The following is a 15,772-nucleotide window of genomic DNA, read 5'->3' on the forward strand; positions in this document are numbered from 1 at the left end:
AGTTACTCCTTATCAGTATAATAATTTAGGCCAGGTGTGATGGCTCACGCCTGCAATCTCAACACTTTGGGAGGCCGAGGCAGGTAAATCACCCGAGATTAGGAGTTCGAGACCACCCTGACCAACATAGTGAAACCCCGTCTCTAGTAAATACAAAAAATTAGCCGGGTGTGTTGGCACATGCCTGTAATCCCAGCTACTTGGGAAGATAAGGCAGGAGAATCGCTTGAACCTGGGAGGCCAAGATTGCACCATCGCACTCGTTTGGGCAACAAGAGCAAAATTCTGTCACAAAATATCTAATATATATTAGATATATTGAAAAATATGCGAATTTCCAGAAAACTAAATCATTGTTCCACTGAATGTTAATATTAAGGGAAAAATAACCAATCACATACCTACACAATGGGACACCATAGATACAGATAAAAGAAAAATCTACTTCAGTAATGATAACTCATGATCATCAAGATATATTAGTAAATGAAAAAAGCAAGATTAAAATCAATACTCATATGTTTTTTAAGGGGGTAGGGAAGTTTATTTGTATATGAAAAAAATCTCTAGGATATCCGAGAATGTTTTGGCTTCATGAAGGAGGTGAAAGGGAAAATTTAACTGTATTCTTTTGCACCTTTAGAACAGTAAATTATGTATATGTGTTTCCTATGCAAAAAATCAATAAAATGAAAAAACATAATTTTAAAATTACAATTATCAAATTCATCATGAGTATACAGGTGAACTGCTTAGGCAAAGTTGAAATAAACCATATACTGCAAAAACATAATTGAAAACAGAAACTAAATTAGTGTAATAAAATAATAATTAATTTAAATACAACAGAAACAAAAAGGCAAAATTGGAAGGGTGGTGCTAAAACATTTTTATAGGCCAGGCACTCTTGCTCAATCCTGTAATCTTAGTACTTCGGGAGGCTGAGATGGGAGCATGGCTTCAAACCAGGAGTTCAAGACCAGCCTGGGCAAAGCAGCAAGACCCCTATCTCTACAAAAAAAAAAAAAAAAAAAACTTTAATTAGCATGTGCATGTAGTCCAGCTACTTGGGCGGCTGAGATAGGAGGATCACTTGAGCCCACGAGTTTCAGGCTTCAGTGAGCTATGATCAGGCCACTGCAGACTGAGCAACAAAGGGTCTATAAAAAATAACAATAAAATAAAATGAATTTTCATGTAGTCATAAACTGAGACTTTGAGAATGACTCCAAACTATGTCTTACAATTATTATCCTACATTTTTAGAGATGCAAAATTCAAATGCTAATATAAAATATAATTTTTAAAATACTTAATATCACAGAAAGCTGATGAATCTATTACCCCAACAGAAAAACCTCATAAAAAGCACATAGTACATGAATTAGTGCAATAATTGTGTATCACAATATTTATGTACTAAGGCTTAATTTTTAAATACAAAAAAAGTGGGTGAATGTGACATTTAATATTTAAAAATTGGGAGGGAAAGTTGGATGTTAATATTAGAAAACTCACGTCGTCTGTAGAGGTGGGACCCTGAGGAAGGCTTGGACTGAAGGCCATGAGGTCTGTTTTGGGTGGGGCTTCCCCAGAGCACACCCTCTGTCTCCTCTGCTGCGAGTACGACCAGCTCCCCACCGCGCTGGAGCAAACCAAAGTGGGCTTGCCCCGCGTGCACACGACTTCGGTGGGCTGCGCCGAGCACCGCAGCGCGGTGTACAGCAGCAGCGTGAGCACCAACAGGCTGGACACCGCACAGATGGCAATGATCAGGTACACGTTGACATCCACCAGGGCAGCCTCGGGACCCACAGCGCCCGCCGACGCCCACGATGAGGCCTTCGGCGCCTGGCCACTTTCCACCAGCGACACCAGCACTGTGGCTGTGGCTGTCAGCGGGGGCTCTCCATGGTCCTTCACCAGCACCAGAAGGCGGTGGCGCAGTGCTTCGGTCTCATCCAGAGAGCGTGTTGTGCTGATCTCGCCCGTGTACAGCCCCACGCGGAACGGGATGCGCGTACTGCCAGGCGCCGGCTGCAGCTCATACGAAAGCCACGCGTTGTAGCCCGAATCGGGGTCCACTGCGCGCACCTTCGCCACTACGTGGCCCGCACCCACTGACCGCGGCACCAGCTCGCTCACTGCGCCGCCGGTGCCACCCACTCGAGGCGCCAGCAGCGCCGGCGCATTGTCGTTCTCGTCCAGCACGAACACCTGCAGCGTCACATTGCTGCCCAGAGGCGGCACGCCCGCATCCCGCGCGTTCACCTGGAACTGCAGCAGTTCCAGTTCCTCGTGGTCCAGCGGCTGCAGCGCGTACACCTTGCCGCTCTCCGCGTGCACCGACACGTAGCTCGATAGCGCGCGCTCCCCCACCCGCCGCTCCACCAGCGAGTAGGACACCAGCGCGTTCTCCTGCGCGTCCGCGTCCCGCGCAGACACCGTGAAGATGTGGCAGCCTGGTGGGTTGTTCTCCTTCACGAACACGGTATACTCGGGCTGCGCGAAGGCCGGAGCGTTGTCGTTCACGTCGGCCACTTCCACAGACAAGCTGGCCGTGGCCCACAGAGAAGGCGAGCCCCCGTCCCGCGCAGTCACTACCAGCTCATAGGCCGACACGCTCTCGCGGTCCAGGGCGCTGTCCAGCACCAACGAGTAGTAATTCTTGAAGGTGGACACCAGCTTGAAGGGGACGTGGGGCATTAGGGAGCAGGTCACCTGCCCGTTGACACCTGAGTCACGGTCAGACACAGTGATCAGAGCAATGACCGTGCTGAGTGGAGCGTCCTCTTTGACAGGCAGGAAAAGGGAGGTTATGGCCATCTCTGGGATATTATCATTCACATCCAGGAGTTTCACTACTACTTTACAGTGTCCCGATAATGGGAATGTACTTTTATCCATGGCATCAATATTAATTTCATATGAGTTACAGTCTTCATAATCCAGTTCCCCCTTAACTTTTATTTCACCAGTATTAGAATTAATTACAAATTTAGACTTTACATCGTCAAGAACAAGATTACTGAAGAAATACACTATTTCCTTATTGATGCCCTCATCTGCATCTGAGGCGTTCAGTTTAATAACTAATGTCCCACTTGGTGCATTTTCCAACAATCTGACATTATAAATGGATTTATCAAATTCTGGGGCGTTATCATTAGCATCCAATACATTGATCAACAACTGAACTGTACCTGTTAGTTCGGGTTTTCCTCCATCAGTTGCAATTACTAATAAACGATGTTCTTGTGTTTCTTCTCTATCTAAGGATTTCCTCAAAACTAGCTCTAAAAAGTTCGTTTCTTCTTCATTTGTTTTAACATCTAAGTCAAAATATTCGTTTGGATTTAACCTGTATCTCAATTGTGCATTTGCTCCAATATCCAAATCCGACGCGCCCTCTACCGGAAACCGCGAATCTGGCATTCTTGACTCTAAAATGAATAATCTTTGTTCTTGTCTGGAGAACCTGGGCGGATTGTCATTAATGTCCTTCACTGCCACATCCACATGGAAAACCTGCAGCGGCCTGTCCACGATCACCTCCAGATGGATGCTGCACTCCGCGCTCCGCCGGCACAGCTCCTCCCGGTCGATCCGAGAATTCACAAACAAAATGCCATTCTGCAGATTTACCTCCAGAAGGTCCCCGCGGCCCTTGGACGCCACCCGGAACAGGCGCGGCACCAGCTCCGCCAGCTCCAGCCCTAGGTCCTGCGCGATGCGGCCAACGAAGGTTCCGTGTTTGGCTTCCTCCGGGATCGAGTAGTGGAGCTGGCCGCTCCCTGCCTTACAGTAGGCGAGGAGAAGCCAGAGCAGCAGGAGCCGGGATCCCAGACTTCCTCTCCGGGAATATACCATCTCAATCTCGTTCCAGTTATCAGCTCTCTATTGCATCACCACACAATGTATTTTGTAAATTCAATTCCCAATTAACTATATATGTTTTATATTATCACCTTTCTGAGCTTCTTGGCACAGCCAAAAATGGAAGGTTCTTTTCCTTTCTGTCTAAGGAAAATGTACTCACTGTATTCCTTTGAGGTTGGGAAGGGAGAAAAACCTTGCGGTGTCCAGCGACATCATGTGGATGAAAGGGTAAGTGTTTTATTTTGTTTTGCTTTATTTAGCTTATATTCGTCAATATTTCTCAAGTATTCTTACGTTCAATGACATGATTCTTATCATTCTTTAAATCACTTATCTCTAGTCAAAATATATCATTAAACTCTATCTTAAAATGCGTCAATATGTGTGTCATTAAAATATTACAGAAAAATACATCTAAAGTCATGAAACCCCAATCCTTATTAGAGAAATTTATATTGGTGTATTTTATATAGGGAGGAGTTTATATATTTCCAAACTGATAAAAATAACTTTTAAGAGTTAAAGTTTTGACTTTTCTCATCTCTATTTAAACATATCTAATTAAAACTTTTGAGTTTTTCTGTATTAGTCAATGGAATATTTGTATGCTACCTCCGTGTTACTCATAAAACAAAATTTTATTCCAATTTCAGTATTTAATAGTGACATTTTGTTGATGTTATTTTCAAAAACAACTAAAACTATTTTAATGGCATTCTCACCTGAGTTTCTTCTTGGAGGTCTAATTTTCAAATCAATGAAAACCTATTTCTTTATCTATAACACCTATCTACATTTTGTACTGACTCAAAAACTGTAATGGGGATATTTCAACTTTCTAGAAATCAAAAGCATAATAGAACGACTTTGGTAAACGTCTTTGCACTATTTTCAAATTAGAAGCATCTAGATAGCATTTCTTCAAGTTGCTATTACTGATAAAGCAATTATTAAAAATTGTAAAAGACATACATTTGCACTTACATAACAAGTCAAAATCCTAATATTGTCTATATGACATACTATTTCACAAAATGTTTAGGTTCCAGTAAATATAATCATGCTGAAAAGAATATCATTTTATTAACCAGGCTACATTTATATTAGTTTAATTACTTTTTTAAGCTCCCAACTGTTTACTGGATGGTATGATTTGAACACGACCTAGAAAATTTAGTAAACTTCACTTAATAAATATGTGCAAAAGAAAATGTCGCCAAGTTTTCTATTGAAGAAATAGCTGACATTCTGCTTGTATATATACTCCATAAAATTCCTTAAATATTACAAAATATCCATGACCTGTGAAGACAAGAGGGACCAAGAGATTAGTAATTCTATTGTTGGATACTTTTACATTTAAAATATAGCTTGATAAGAAAAAGGAACTTACCAGAAAATGCAAAGTCAGTGGAAATTCACTTGATTTCTGGAATTCAAACTTGTAAAGAAACAAGGTATTGTCACAGAATTGTTTCTGATACAATCTTTAAAGATGTATTTACCATTTCCCTTATACGATTTTTACTATCTCTATTATAACAAGGTATTGTCACAGAATTGTTTCTGATACAATCTTTAAAGATGTATTTACCATTTCCCTTATACGATTTTTACTATCTCTATTATCATGACTTTTCACTAATATTTGGATCATTGAAACACAAATCAATTTCCAAGACTATTTGCCTAATAGTTTTCATACTGATAATTTTGAAATATTTTAATACACAATGGTTAAAAACATAAGAAAATTATAATAAATATTTAGAAAACAGCATTAGCTGATGTTAGCCACTTTCTATTATATAACAGTAAATAATGTAAAATTACAAAGCTATGGAATAAATTATAGTAGAATTTTATACAAAATACACAAAGATAACCTTTGAAAAAAGTAAATATTAAGTATTTAAAAGGCAAATTAACAATGTAGTATTAACAATGTGTACATTGCAATCTGCAGAATATTATGATAAATACTGAGTATTTTAAAAGATATACTCAATGGAGAAAAAGTCATCAACAATATCAGTTCACATGCTCCTCTCAGTCTGGAAAAAATATCTCATGTACTTATATAGATATTTAAGGAGGAAACAAGACTCTTGACTTTTGATTCACTTTCATATCTGTTAAATTATATTTACTTTTTAAATTATCACTTGCATTTGTGCTACAGTGATCAACTCTTATTTTGAATATTCCTTTCTCAATAACTATAGATTATCTAATCTGAATTTCATGGGAGACGCCACAGGAAAAGAACATTTTTAAAAACCTTCTTCTAAGCTATTTTCTTCAATCAAATATTACAGATTATTTCCTTGACTGATCCAGTTAACCTCTCCTTTAGATATTTCAGTCATGTTTAAGCATCATTGTGTAAACAGAACTTCTTCCTTGAGAAAAAAATTTAGATATAAAACTGTGTAGTATTTTAAAGTGTCTCCATTTAATTCACTAAAAGCCTTTAGAAATATACTAACACAAGAAAATTTAATCTTCATAAGGGTATAAATGTCCTTTATTCCTTACAAAACCCAGAATAAAATTTTAATAAGCTATATTTTTATTCTCTTATCTGTAGAAATTATATAGATACACCAGATTGCAGAGAAGAGGAAATGTTGAAGCAATTGTATAAAAATGTATAAATAATTTATGCACATATGTCATTTGATTCTTCAAAAATTAATTCTGTATAAAAATTAATTTATTCTATTATAAGGATAGTAAGAAAAGATACCACGCGCATATAATACACATCTTAGCACTGCCTGTCTAATGATTCACAGAGGAAAGTATAACTGCCCTATAAGGGAGTGTGCTAAAATATCCATATTATATATCCTCTTTGGATAGAAAATATGAGAATAGTTCTAGCATATCCCTGAGATAGTGAAAAATTAAATTAATCATTTTTAGGCAATTATATTGCGTTCATTAATGTCAAATAATCTCACTTAGTGGAAAGGGACAATGAAGCTAAATTCAAGAGATGTAATCTCAGGCATCTTTTTTATGCCTCTAACTATAGATGATTCTATACAACTGGGTGACAAAGAGTCTCACTCTGACCGAGGCTGGAGTGCAGTGGTACAGTCAAAGTTCATTGCAGCCTCAGGCTCAAGCCATCCTCCAACTTCAGCCTCCCAAGTAGCTGGGACCACAGGTGTGCACCACCACATCTAGCTAATTTTTTTCATTTTTTTGTAGAGATGGAGTCTCCCTATATTGCTCAGGCTCATCTTGAACTCCTGGGCTCAAGCAGTCCTCCTGTCATGGCCCACAAAAGTGTTGGGATTATAGGCATGAGCCACCATGCCTAGCCTGATTCATTATTAATCGGAGAAAAATGATAATCTCTCAGGTTATATCCAATTTTAAAATCCAAGATCAAGTAAGTGAAAACTTGGTGAGAGGAAAATTTCTTTTAACATTAGCCAGTACCCAAGTTAGAAATATATTTTTAAAAAGGAAAATAAAATTCTAAAACTTAAAAATGCCATGATTGAAGAATTCAATCGAGGACTTTGACAGTGGCCTAGAATAACAAGATAAAATTCCTGAAGTAAAAGATGGGTCAGAATAAAACATAGATTATGAAACACAGAGAAAAAGTGATTTAAAAACAGAAATGGCATATAAAAGACAAGGGATACGGTGAAAAGATTTAACATACATGTACTTATAGTCACAGAAGAATATAAAAGAAAATACGAAGTAGAAGCCATATTTGAAGGCATACTGCTAAGTCTTCTCTTAAACTGATAAAATATTATCAACCCACAGATATAAGAAGCTTTGAAAACTGCAAGCGAGATTAAAAACGAAGCAAATTAACACTGGGCACATGATAGTAAAGCTGTTAAAAATGAAAAACAGAGTAAGTATACAAAGTAGCCAGAGAGAAAAAAAGACACACTAATTGAACAATAAACTTGACAGCCATCATCTCAAAAGAAGACCATGGAATGTCATCTTAAAAGTGCTGGCAAAAATAACTTTCATTCAATACCCAAAACTGTTTCTCAAAAGTGATAGTAAAATTAAGACATTTCCAGATATATAAAAACTTAAAGGTTTCTTTACCAGCAGGCCACACTAAAGGAAATGTTAATTTCTTCAGAAGGAAAATGATCCCAGAAAGAAACACAAATAGGTGTTAACAAAACAATGATAATAATGTACTATGTGTCTAGAATATATAAATAATTGAAAGGCATATCAGTAACAAAAAGTAGGGTACAAGTAAATGGTATAAGGATTCAAGGTCTTAGCATTGCCTGGAAGTATTAAAAGTATTGACTTAATTGAGATAATAAGTCAAGGATGTGTGTTATAATCAATAAAAGAGGAAGTCAAAGAGGAAACCAATAAAATAATTTGTAAAACATATGTAACTTAAAAAGATAACAGAGGTAGTGACATCAGCAAGATGCTGTTATAGGAATCCCCAGACCCTCCACAGGTATACCAACTCGACAACAATACAAGGACCAATTCCCATGGTGTTAAGTGCCGAAACCAGTTAAGAGGGTCCTGGGCTCCAAGCAAGTGTAAAACTAGCTGCGCGATTTTCTAGGGCCCTTTCCCTATAGTCCCATCCAGCAGCACAGTTCCATTCAAACAGGGGGAAACTCCCAGCTCCTATCTTCTCCCTGAGAAGGGAAAGAGAAAGTAAAGCATGCATTCAATGTTCTGACTTTTCAGGGGAGCTGTCTTGCATATCTCAGAGCACTGATGGAATCTGGCATATTCTAAATTCCTGAGGGCAGCTGAGAATAATAAAGAGCTGGGTGGTGGGCTGATGCTCCTCAGGACCTGTGATACAGCACACAGAGCGCAACTCAGCTCAGCTCTCTCTCCCTCATGAGGGAAAGAGAAGAGTAAAATGCATCCAAAGTTCCTGAATTTTAGTGGGCAGTCCAAGTTTCTGTCTCACTTGACTCCAGGCACTGATAGGATTCAGCAGAATCTATAACTGAGGGCTTCTCAGAACCTAAAAGAGCTGAGTGAATACTGCTGCTCCAGAGGGCCCACAGTACAGAACACGGACACCACAGAGGGAAAAAGATTAGAGCTTCTTAAAAAAAAAAAAGTTGGCAGATCCCTCTAATTAGGAATTATACACACAAGTCCACAGAAGATGCATCCACAGAAAAGGTTTGAGAGGTCCCTAGAATCTCTAGCCAGCCTGATTAGTAAAGATCTTTCCATGTACAAATCCAGGCCATAAAGACTGGGAGAGGTAGCTGGTGTGTTTTTGTTTTTTGTTTTTTTGAAATGTATAGATATCAACACAAAGTAATAAGGAATATGAGAAAACAGGAAACACGGCCCAATCAAATAGCACGTGCCCACACACATACACACACCTCCAGAAACCAAACCTAAAGAAATAGAGCTATGTGAATTACTTGACAAAGTATTCAAAATAATTGTCATAAAGATGTTCAGTGAGCTCAGGAAAATAATGCATAAGCAGAATCAGAATTTCAGCAGATAGAAAATATACAAAAGAACTAACAAGAAAGTTTGGAACTGAAGAATACAATAATTGAACTGAAAATTTTACAGATATGTTCAACAGCAGACTTAATCAAGTAGAAGAATGAGTCAGTGAACTCAAGGACACATCATTTGAAATTATCCAGACAGAATAGCAAAAAGAAGAAGAAATGAAAGAGAGTAAAGAAAGCCTAAGAAATTGATAGGACATCCTCGAGCAGGCTCCTCTACTCATTATGACAGTTTCAAAACAAGAAGCCATGAGAGAAAAGGACAGACAGCTTATTTTTCAAAATTACATCTGAAAACTTCCCAAATATGAGGAAGGAAATGGACATTAAGATCCAAGAAATGTTAACAATTTAGAAAGCAGCAAAAGAAAAATGCCTCATCACGTAAAAGAGAACACCCCTATTTCTACCAGTAGATTTCTCAGTAGAAACCTTGCTATCCAGAAAGGGGTGAGATGTTATACTGAAAGTGCTGAAAAGAAAAAGAACTGCCAACCAAGAATACAAAATCCACCAAAGTTTTTCTTCAAAAATGAAAAAGAGATAAAGATCTTCCCAGTTAAACAAAAGCTGAAGATGATCACAATTAGACTTGCCTTACAAGAAATGTTAAGAGGGAGTCTTTTGAGTTAAAATTAGGGGATGCTAAACAGAAATACATAGGTATTTTATCAAAGTATAAAGCTCACTAGTAAAGATAAATATATAGATAAAAACAGAATACTATAATAATGTAATGGTGGTACATGTCACTTTAAAATCTGATATTTTAAAATCTGATTAAAAGACAAAAGTACAGAAAAACTAACTATAAAATAATGTTAATGTATACACAATATAAAAAGATGTATTTATGACATCAATAACACAAAATTTGGGTAGGGGAGAAGTAAACATAATAAGTTTTGTGATTGTAGTAAAGATGCTATCAGTTTAAAATACATTTTTATAAGAGTTTTAAAATGTAAGCCCCATGGTAACCACAAAGAAAATACCTATGGAAGACATACAAAAGAAAACAGGAAAGGAACAAAAACATAACATTACAAATCTCAATAAAACACAAAGGAAGACAGTAAGAGAAAGAAAGAGGCGCAAAAAGTCTACAAGCTGCAAACAATGATTAACAAAGAGGCAACAGTAAGTCATGCCCTATCAATAATTACTTTAAATAAAAATGGGATAAACTCCCCCAATCAAAAGATACAAAGTGGCTGAATTGATTTTTTTAAAGACCCAATTATATGTTAACTATAAGAGATTTGCTTTAGATTTAAAGACTTAGATCGGCTAAAAGTTAAAGGATATTAAAAAAATTCATGCAAATTATAACCAAAAGAGTGCAAATGTGGAAACAGCTACATTAGACAAAATAGTCTTTAAGTCAAAAAGTGTCATAAGAGACAAAGAAGGACATTATATAATGATAAAAGGTCAATTCACCAGAAGGACATAGCAATTATAAATACATATGCACCCAACATTAAAACACCTAAATATATGAGGCAAACATTCACAGAAGTGGAGAAATAGATAGCAATACAATACAGGCAAGTGTTGTATAACAACGTTCCAACCAATAACAGACCACATGTACAAGAGTAGTCCCATAAAATTATAATGGAGCTGAAAAATTCCTATCACCTAGGAAGGCAATATATATTGCTCTGATGTCCTATAATTCCAAAAGACTTTAGTTAAAATGGATATATAAAAAGAGGTAAAACTTTAACCCAGGGAAATTCGACTCTTAGAAATAAATTTACGAAGAAGTTGATAGAGAAAAACAATATGAAAATTAAACAAAAGGATGTTATACACTAACCTTTGCAAAGGATTCCTCAGTTGTCTGCAGCTGATCTTCTCTGTCCCTAGAGTCAGGTAAACTGGGGCTGAAGGCCATGAGGTCGGTCTTGGGTGGGCCCTCACCAGAGCACACCCTCGGCCTCCTCTGCTGCGAATATGACCAGCTCCCCACAGCGCTGGAGCACACCAGCGTGGGCTTAACCCGAGCGCACGCGCCCTCGGTGGGTGGAGCCGAGCACCGCAGCGCGGTGTACAGCAACAGCGTGAGCACCAAAAGGCTGGACACCGCGCAGATGGCAATGATCAGGTATATGTTGACATCCACCAGCACAGCCTCGGGACCCACAGCGCCCGCCAACGCCCGCGAGGAGGCCTTTGGAGCCTGTCCACTCTCCACAAGGGACACCAGCACAGTGGCCGTGGCCGTCAGCTCGGGCTCGCCGTGGTCCTTCACCAGTACCAGTAGGCGGTGGCGCGGAGTGTCCGTTTCGTCCAGGGCACGCGTTGTGCTGATCTCGCCCGTGTACAGCCCCACGCGGAATGGGATGCGCGCGCCACCAGTCCCCGGCTGCAGCTCGTACGAAAGCCACGCATTGTAGCCTGAGTCAGCATCCACCGCGCGCACCTTTGCCACCACGTGGCCCGCACCCACCGACCATGGCACCAGCTCGCTCACTGCGCCACCAATGCCACCCGCCCGAGGCGCTAGCAGTGCTGGCGCGTTGTCGTTTTCGTCCAGCACGAACACCTGCAGCGTCACGTTGCTGCCCAGAGGCGGCACGCCCCCGTCGCGCGCGCTCACTTGGAACTGCAGCAGCTCTAGCTCCTCGTGGTCCAGCGGCTGCAGCGCGTACACCTTGCCGCTCTCCGCGTGCACCGACACGTAGCTCGATAGCGCGCGCTCCCCTACCCGCCGCTCCACCAGCGAGTAGGACACCAGCGCGTTCTCCTGCGCGTCCGCGTCCCACGCAGACACCGTGAAGATGTGGCAGCCCGGCGGGTTGTTCTCCTTCACGAACACTGTGTACTCGGGCTGCGCGAACGCCGGAGCGTTGTCGTTCACATCAGCCACCTCCACAGAAACACTGGCCGTGGCCCACAGTGAAGGCGAGCCCCTGTCCCGCGCAGTCACCACCAGCTCATAGGCTGACACGCTCTCGCGGTCCAGGGCACTGTCCAGCACCAATGAGTAGTAATTCTTGAAGGTGGACACCAGCTTGAAGGGGACGTGGGACGTCAAGAAGCAGGTGACCAGCCCATTGACACCCATGTCTTTGTCGGACACGCTGATCAGGGCGATGACTGTACCCAGTGGAGCGTCCTCTCTAATTGGAAGTGATAAAGACTTGAATTCCAAATCTGGGATATTATCGTTGCTGTCTTCTACTTCCACAATAACTCTACAATGGCCAGAAAGTGGGAGCTGTCCCTTATCAACGCCCTCTACAATAATTTCATAGGATTTGCTTTCTTCAAAGTCAATATATCCCTTTACAATAATTTGTCCAGTAATTGGATCTATGTGAAACTTGGATTTCACATTTGGCGAAATATCATTTGAGAATGAATAAACAATGTCCCCATTCAATCCTTCGTCTAAATCTGAGGCGTTAAGTTTAATTACCAATGTTCCATTAGGAACATTTTCTGGTAATCTCACCTTATAAATGGTTCTGTCAAAAGCTGGGGCATTGTCATTGGCATCCAGTACTGTGATGAGTAACTGAACGGTGCCAGTCAACTCGGGTTTGCCTCCATCAGTGGCTGTGAGCACTAAACAAATCTCCGGAGCTTCTTCTCTGTCTAAAGATTTCCGTAATATAAGCCCAAGACCTTTCACCAGCTCGTCATCAGATGGTTTTTCCAGAGAAAAGTATTCATTTGGGCTCAGTCTGTAAGTGAGCAGGGCGTTCTCCCCGATATCTGCATCCGACGCGCCCTCTAGTGGAAACCGAGAGTCAAGCGGCCTGGATTCCGCGATGGACAGGTTCTTTTGTGTTGCTGCGAACACCGGCGGGTTGTCGTTAATGTCCCTCACCTCCACGTCCACATGGAAAACCTGCAGCGGCCTGTCCACGATCACCTCCAGGTGAATGCTGCACTCCGCGCTCCGCCGGCACAGCTCCTCCCGGTCGATCCGAGAATTCACAAACAAAATGCCATTCTGCAGATTTACCTCCAGAAGGCCTCCGCGGCCCTTGGACGCCACCCGGAACAGGCGCGGCACCAGCTCCGCCAGCTCCAGTCCCAGGTCCTGCGCGATGCGGCCCACGAAGGTGCCGTGTTTCGCCTCCTCGGAGACCGAGTAGTGGAGCTGACCGTTCCCTCCCTCCCAGGCTGCGAGGAGAAGAAGCAAGAGCAGCAGACGCCGGGATTCCTGGCCGCTTCCCCAGGAAAACGCCATCTTTAGTGCATAGTATTTTGTTCTGATTAAATATCGTTTCTCAAAGTCAAGGGAAATCTTTTAATCGGTCGGTCAAGTGCAGCTGCATCCTCCATATTTCAGACTCCAAAGAGTGCATATGGTTCCTTCCAGTAAGAATAGAAGGAATTTTCCCCTCTTCCGTCGTCTCTCATGTATTTTGTGGTAAAGAGCGACATCATGTGGCTCCAAACCGTAAGTAGCAATTGTGGAAACCCACACACACTCTACTATGAACTACTTGGTTTTATTTATTCTTTCAGCCGTTTTGGAGAATAGGAATACATTTTGTACTACTGTGGTACACATTGTACCACTGATTGACTGAGTGTGGTCCTTAGTTTCGCCATAGTGGCAACTTTTACTTCAGTAGAAATAATTTTTTCAACACAGGTTTAAATAAGTATTACAGAGACCTAACTATACACTTTGTAAACATGTAACCGTAAAGCATTGATTAGAAAAATTCATTACAGATTCCTGTGTTCCCAAGAATTCCAGGGTTTTTTATTAATGATAACACCTTCTTCACCCTAGTATTTCTGGTGTTGTAGACGTGAGGGGACTGGTCTCTAGGGAATTTCTGGTGCCAAGAACAAGCTATTGAAAGGGAAATTTGCAGATGTTTTAAAGGATCAAAGACCATCAGCATTTAATTAAATGTCTTCCTTGAGTCACGTCAGGGCTGAAAGTGCAAGGAAGCAGGAAGTTATAGCAAATAGCTTGCATGGAAAAGCATTCCAAATAATTTTATTCATTGGAACTCATTTGCTCCCATGAGCAACGCTGGTATTCTCATTTTGACTCTTACAGTTTATAAGTACTTGCTTGTTCTCCAGTATGTAATGTGCCTAAGCTTCTGTTTTCTCCTATAGTGCTTATATATTTTAGCCAAACTGAATATTTCCTACTTCCAATAGCGTTTTGAAATAAACATGTTCATTTTGTCCTGCTATAAGTAATCCACATGATTTCTAAACTCTTCTAAAGCCAATTTACCCCATTTTATAACCACTTAAAACTTCCCTGACCCATGAAGAATGTCATGGTCAAACCAATTGAACAGGTATTTTTTCTTCTTTTACAAACTGCAGCACCAGGTGGAATCGTGTGGACCATTTATTACATTAATTTATCTCTTATAAGCATTTGAGTATGTGTGTCCTTTTTTGGAATACATATTTTAAAGGGAATAGTTGTATATTAATTGTTTAATAGCTCAGAGGGACTTACCTAATATTTGCTAAATATTTACCCTGTAGAAAAGGTTTGGTTTCCTTCCATTGCCTAATATAATGCATTAATTTAAGGTGATCGCATAGCTAGTTGGGAAAATGTGGTGTTTCAACAGCCTCTATAATTTTCTAAAGATACAAAAAAAGTCTCTAGACATTTCCCCAATTAAGATGTATTTCAAGTTCCATGTTGAAAACTTGGGTTTTAGCTTAATTTTTATCCCAATTCTTGGTAATCACGATCTTTGAATCATCCTGGGTATTAGTGGGGAATGAAGACTTCCCAATAAATAAACCATAATACATTTTCTTACATAAAGAAATTTAATATATAAAGACATAATGGCAGCCATTTAAAAACTTTCCTTGCCTCCTATATTCATAAAGTTCTTTTCCTCCTGTTTGTCTAAACAAAAAATCAATCTAGTGAAAATAGCTTTACTCTCCCTCTCTATTGAAGAACTACACTCACACAAACACACACACACACACAAAAAAACCAAAACAACAACAAAAAACCCACCAAATTTCTGAATCAAACAGAAACCAGAGTACTTTCACTATTTGGGGACCCAAACTATATTTTTACAAAATGATCATTGACATCAAGCACATTGGAAAAAAGGAGAAAGAATTCCATTTTCGCCCATTTCATTTGTAATATTTTCATTTACCAGGTATTTTAATGTACAGATGGGGAATGCAGCAGAATAGAAAATGGTGTTTATTTGGTAGCTATTCAATATTTATTTGGCATAGCATCAATCCATCTGTGAAGTGAAAATTCCAAAGTCTTCAAAATGTCTTTGCCAAGAGTCTTGTTAGACAATAATTTCAAGAGGCAAGCTGGATTTGAAGATTGAAGTTCCATATCTGGGAAGACAAGTACTTTGGCTGACTCTATT

The 15,772-nt window shown here is 40.1% G+C and overlaps 1 protein-coding gene across 9 annotated transcripts in view; it reads right to left on the reverse strand.

Annotated features, from left to right (window-relative positions):
• LOC129486279 (protocadherin alpha-C2) overlaps positions 1 to 15,772 on the reverse strand; it is a 223,610-nt gene that overhangs the window by 188,449 nt on the left and 19,389 nt on the right. Inside the window, exons 1-2 of one of the 9 annotated variants that reach the window (XM_055285937.2) lie at positions 11,230 to 13,935; positions 5,273 to 5,320 (exon numbers count right to left, since the gene is read on the reverse strand). The exons of 3 other annotated variants lie outside the window; for them this stretch is intronic. In XM_055285937.2, coding sequence (XP_055141912.1) covers positions 5,273 to 5,320; positions 11,230 to 13,614 — 2,433 coding nt within the window. In that variant the 5' untranslated portion in view covers positions 13,615 to 13,935. Of the gene's footprint in view, positions 1 to 136; positions 1,161 to 1,518; positions 5,235 to 5,272; positions 5,321 to 11,229; positions 13,936 to 14,769; positions 15,768 to 15,772 lie in introns of those variants that run through there. 5 more of the 9 variants (XM_055285959.2, XM_063642732.1, XM_055285950.2 and 2 more) reach the window with 5 other exon arrangements.

The sequence above is a fragment of the Symphalangus syndactylus genome, chromosome 7 (genome assembly GCF_028878055.3).
Source record: "Symphalangus syndactylus isolate Jambi chromosome 7, NHGRI_mSymSyn1-v2.1_pri, whole genome shotgun sequence".
NCBI classification, from domain to species: Eukaryota; Metazoa; Chordata; class Mammalia; order Primates; family Hylobatidae; genus Symphalangus; species Symphalangus syndactylus.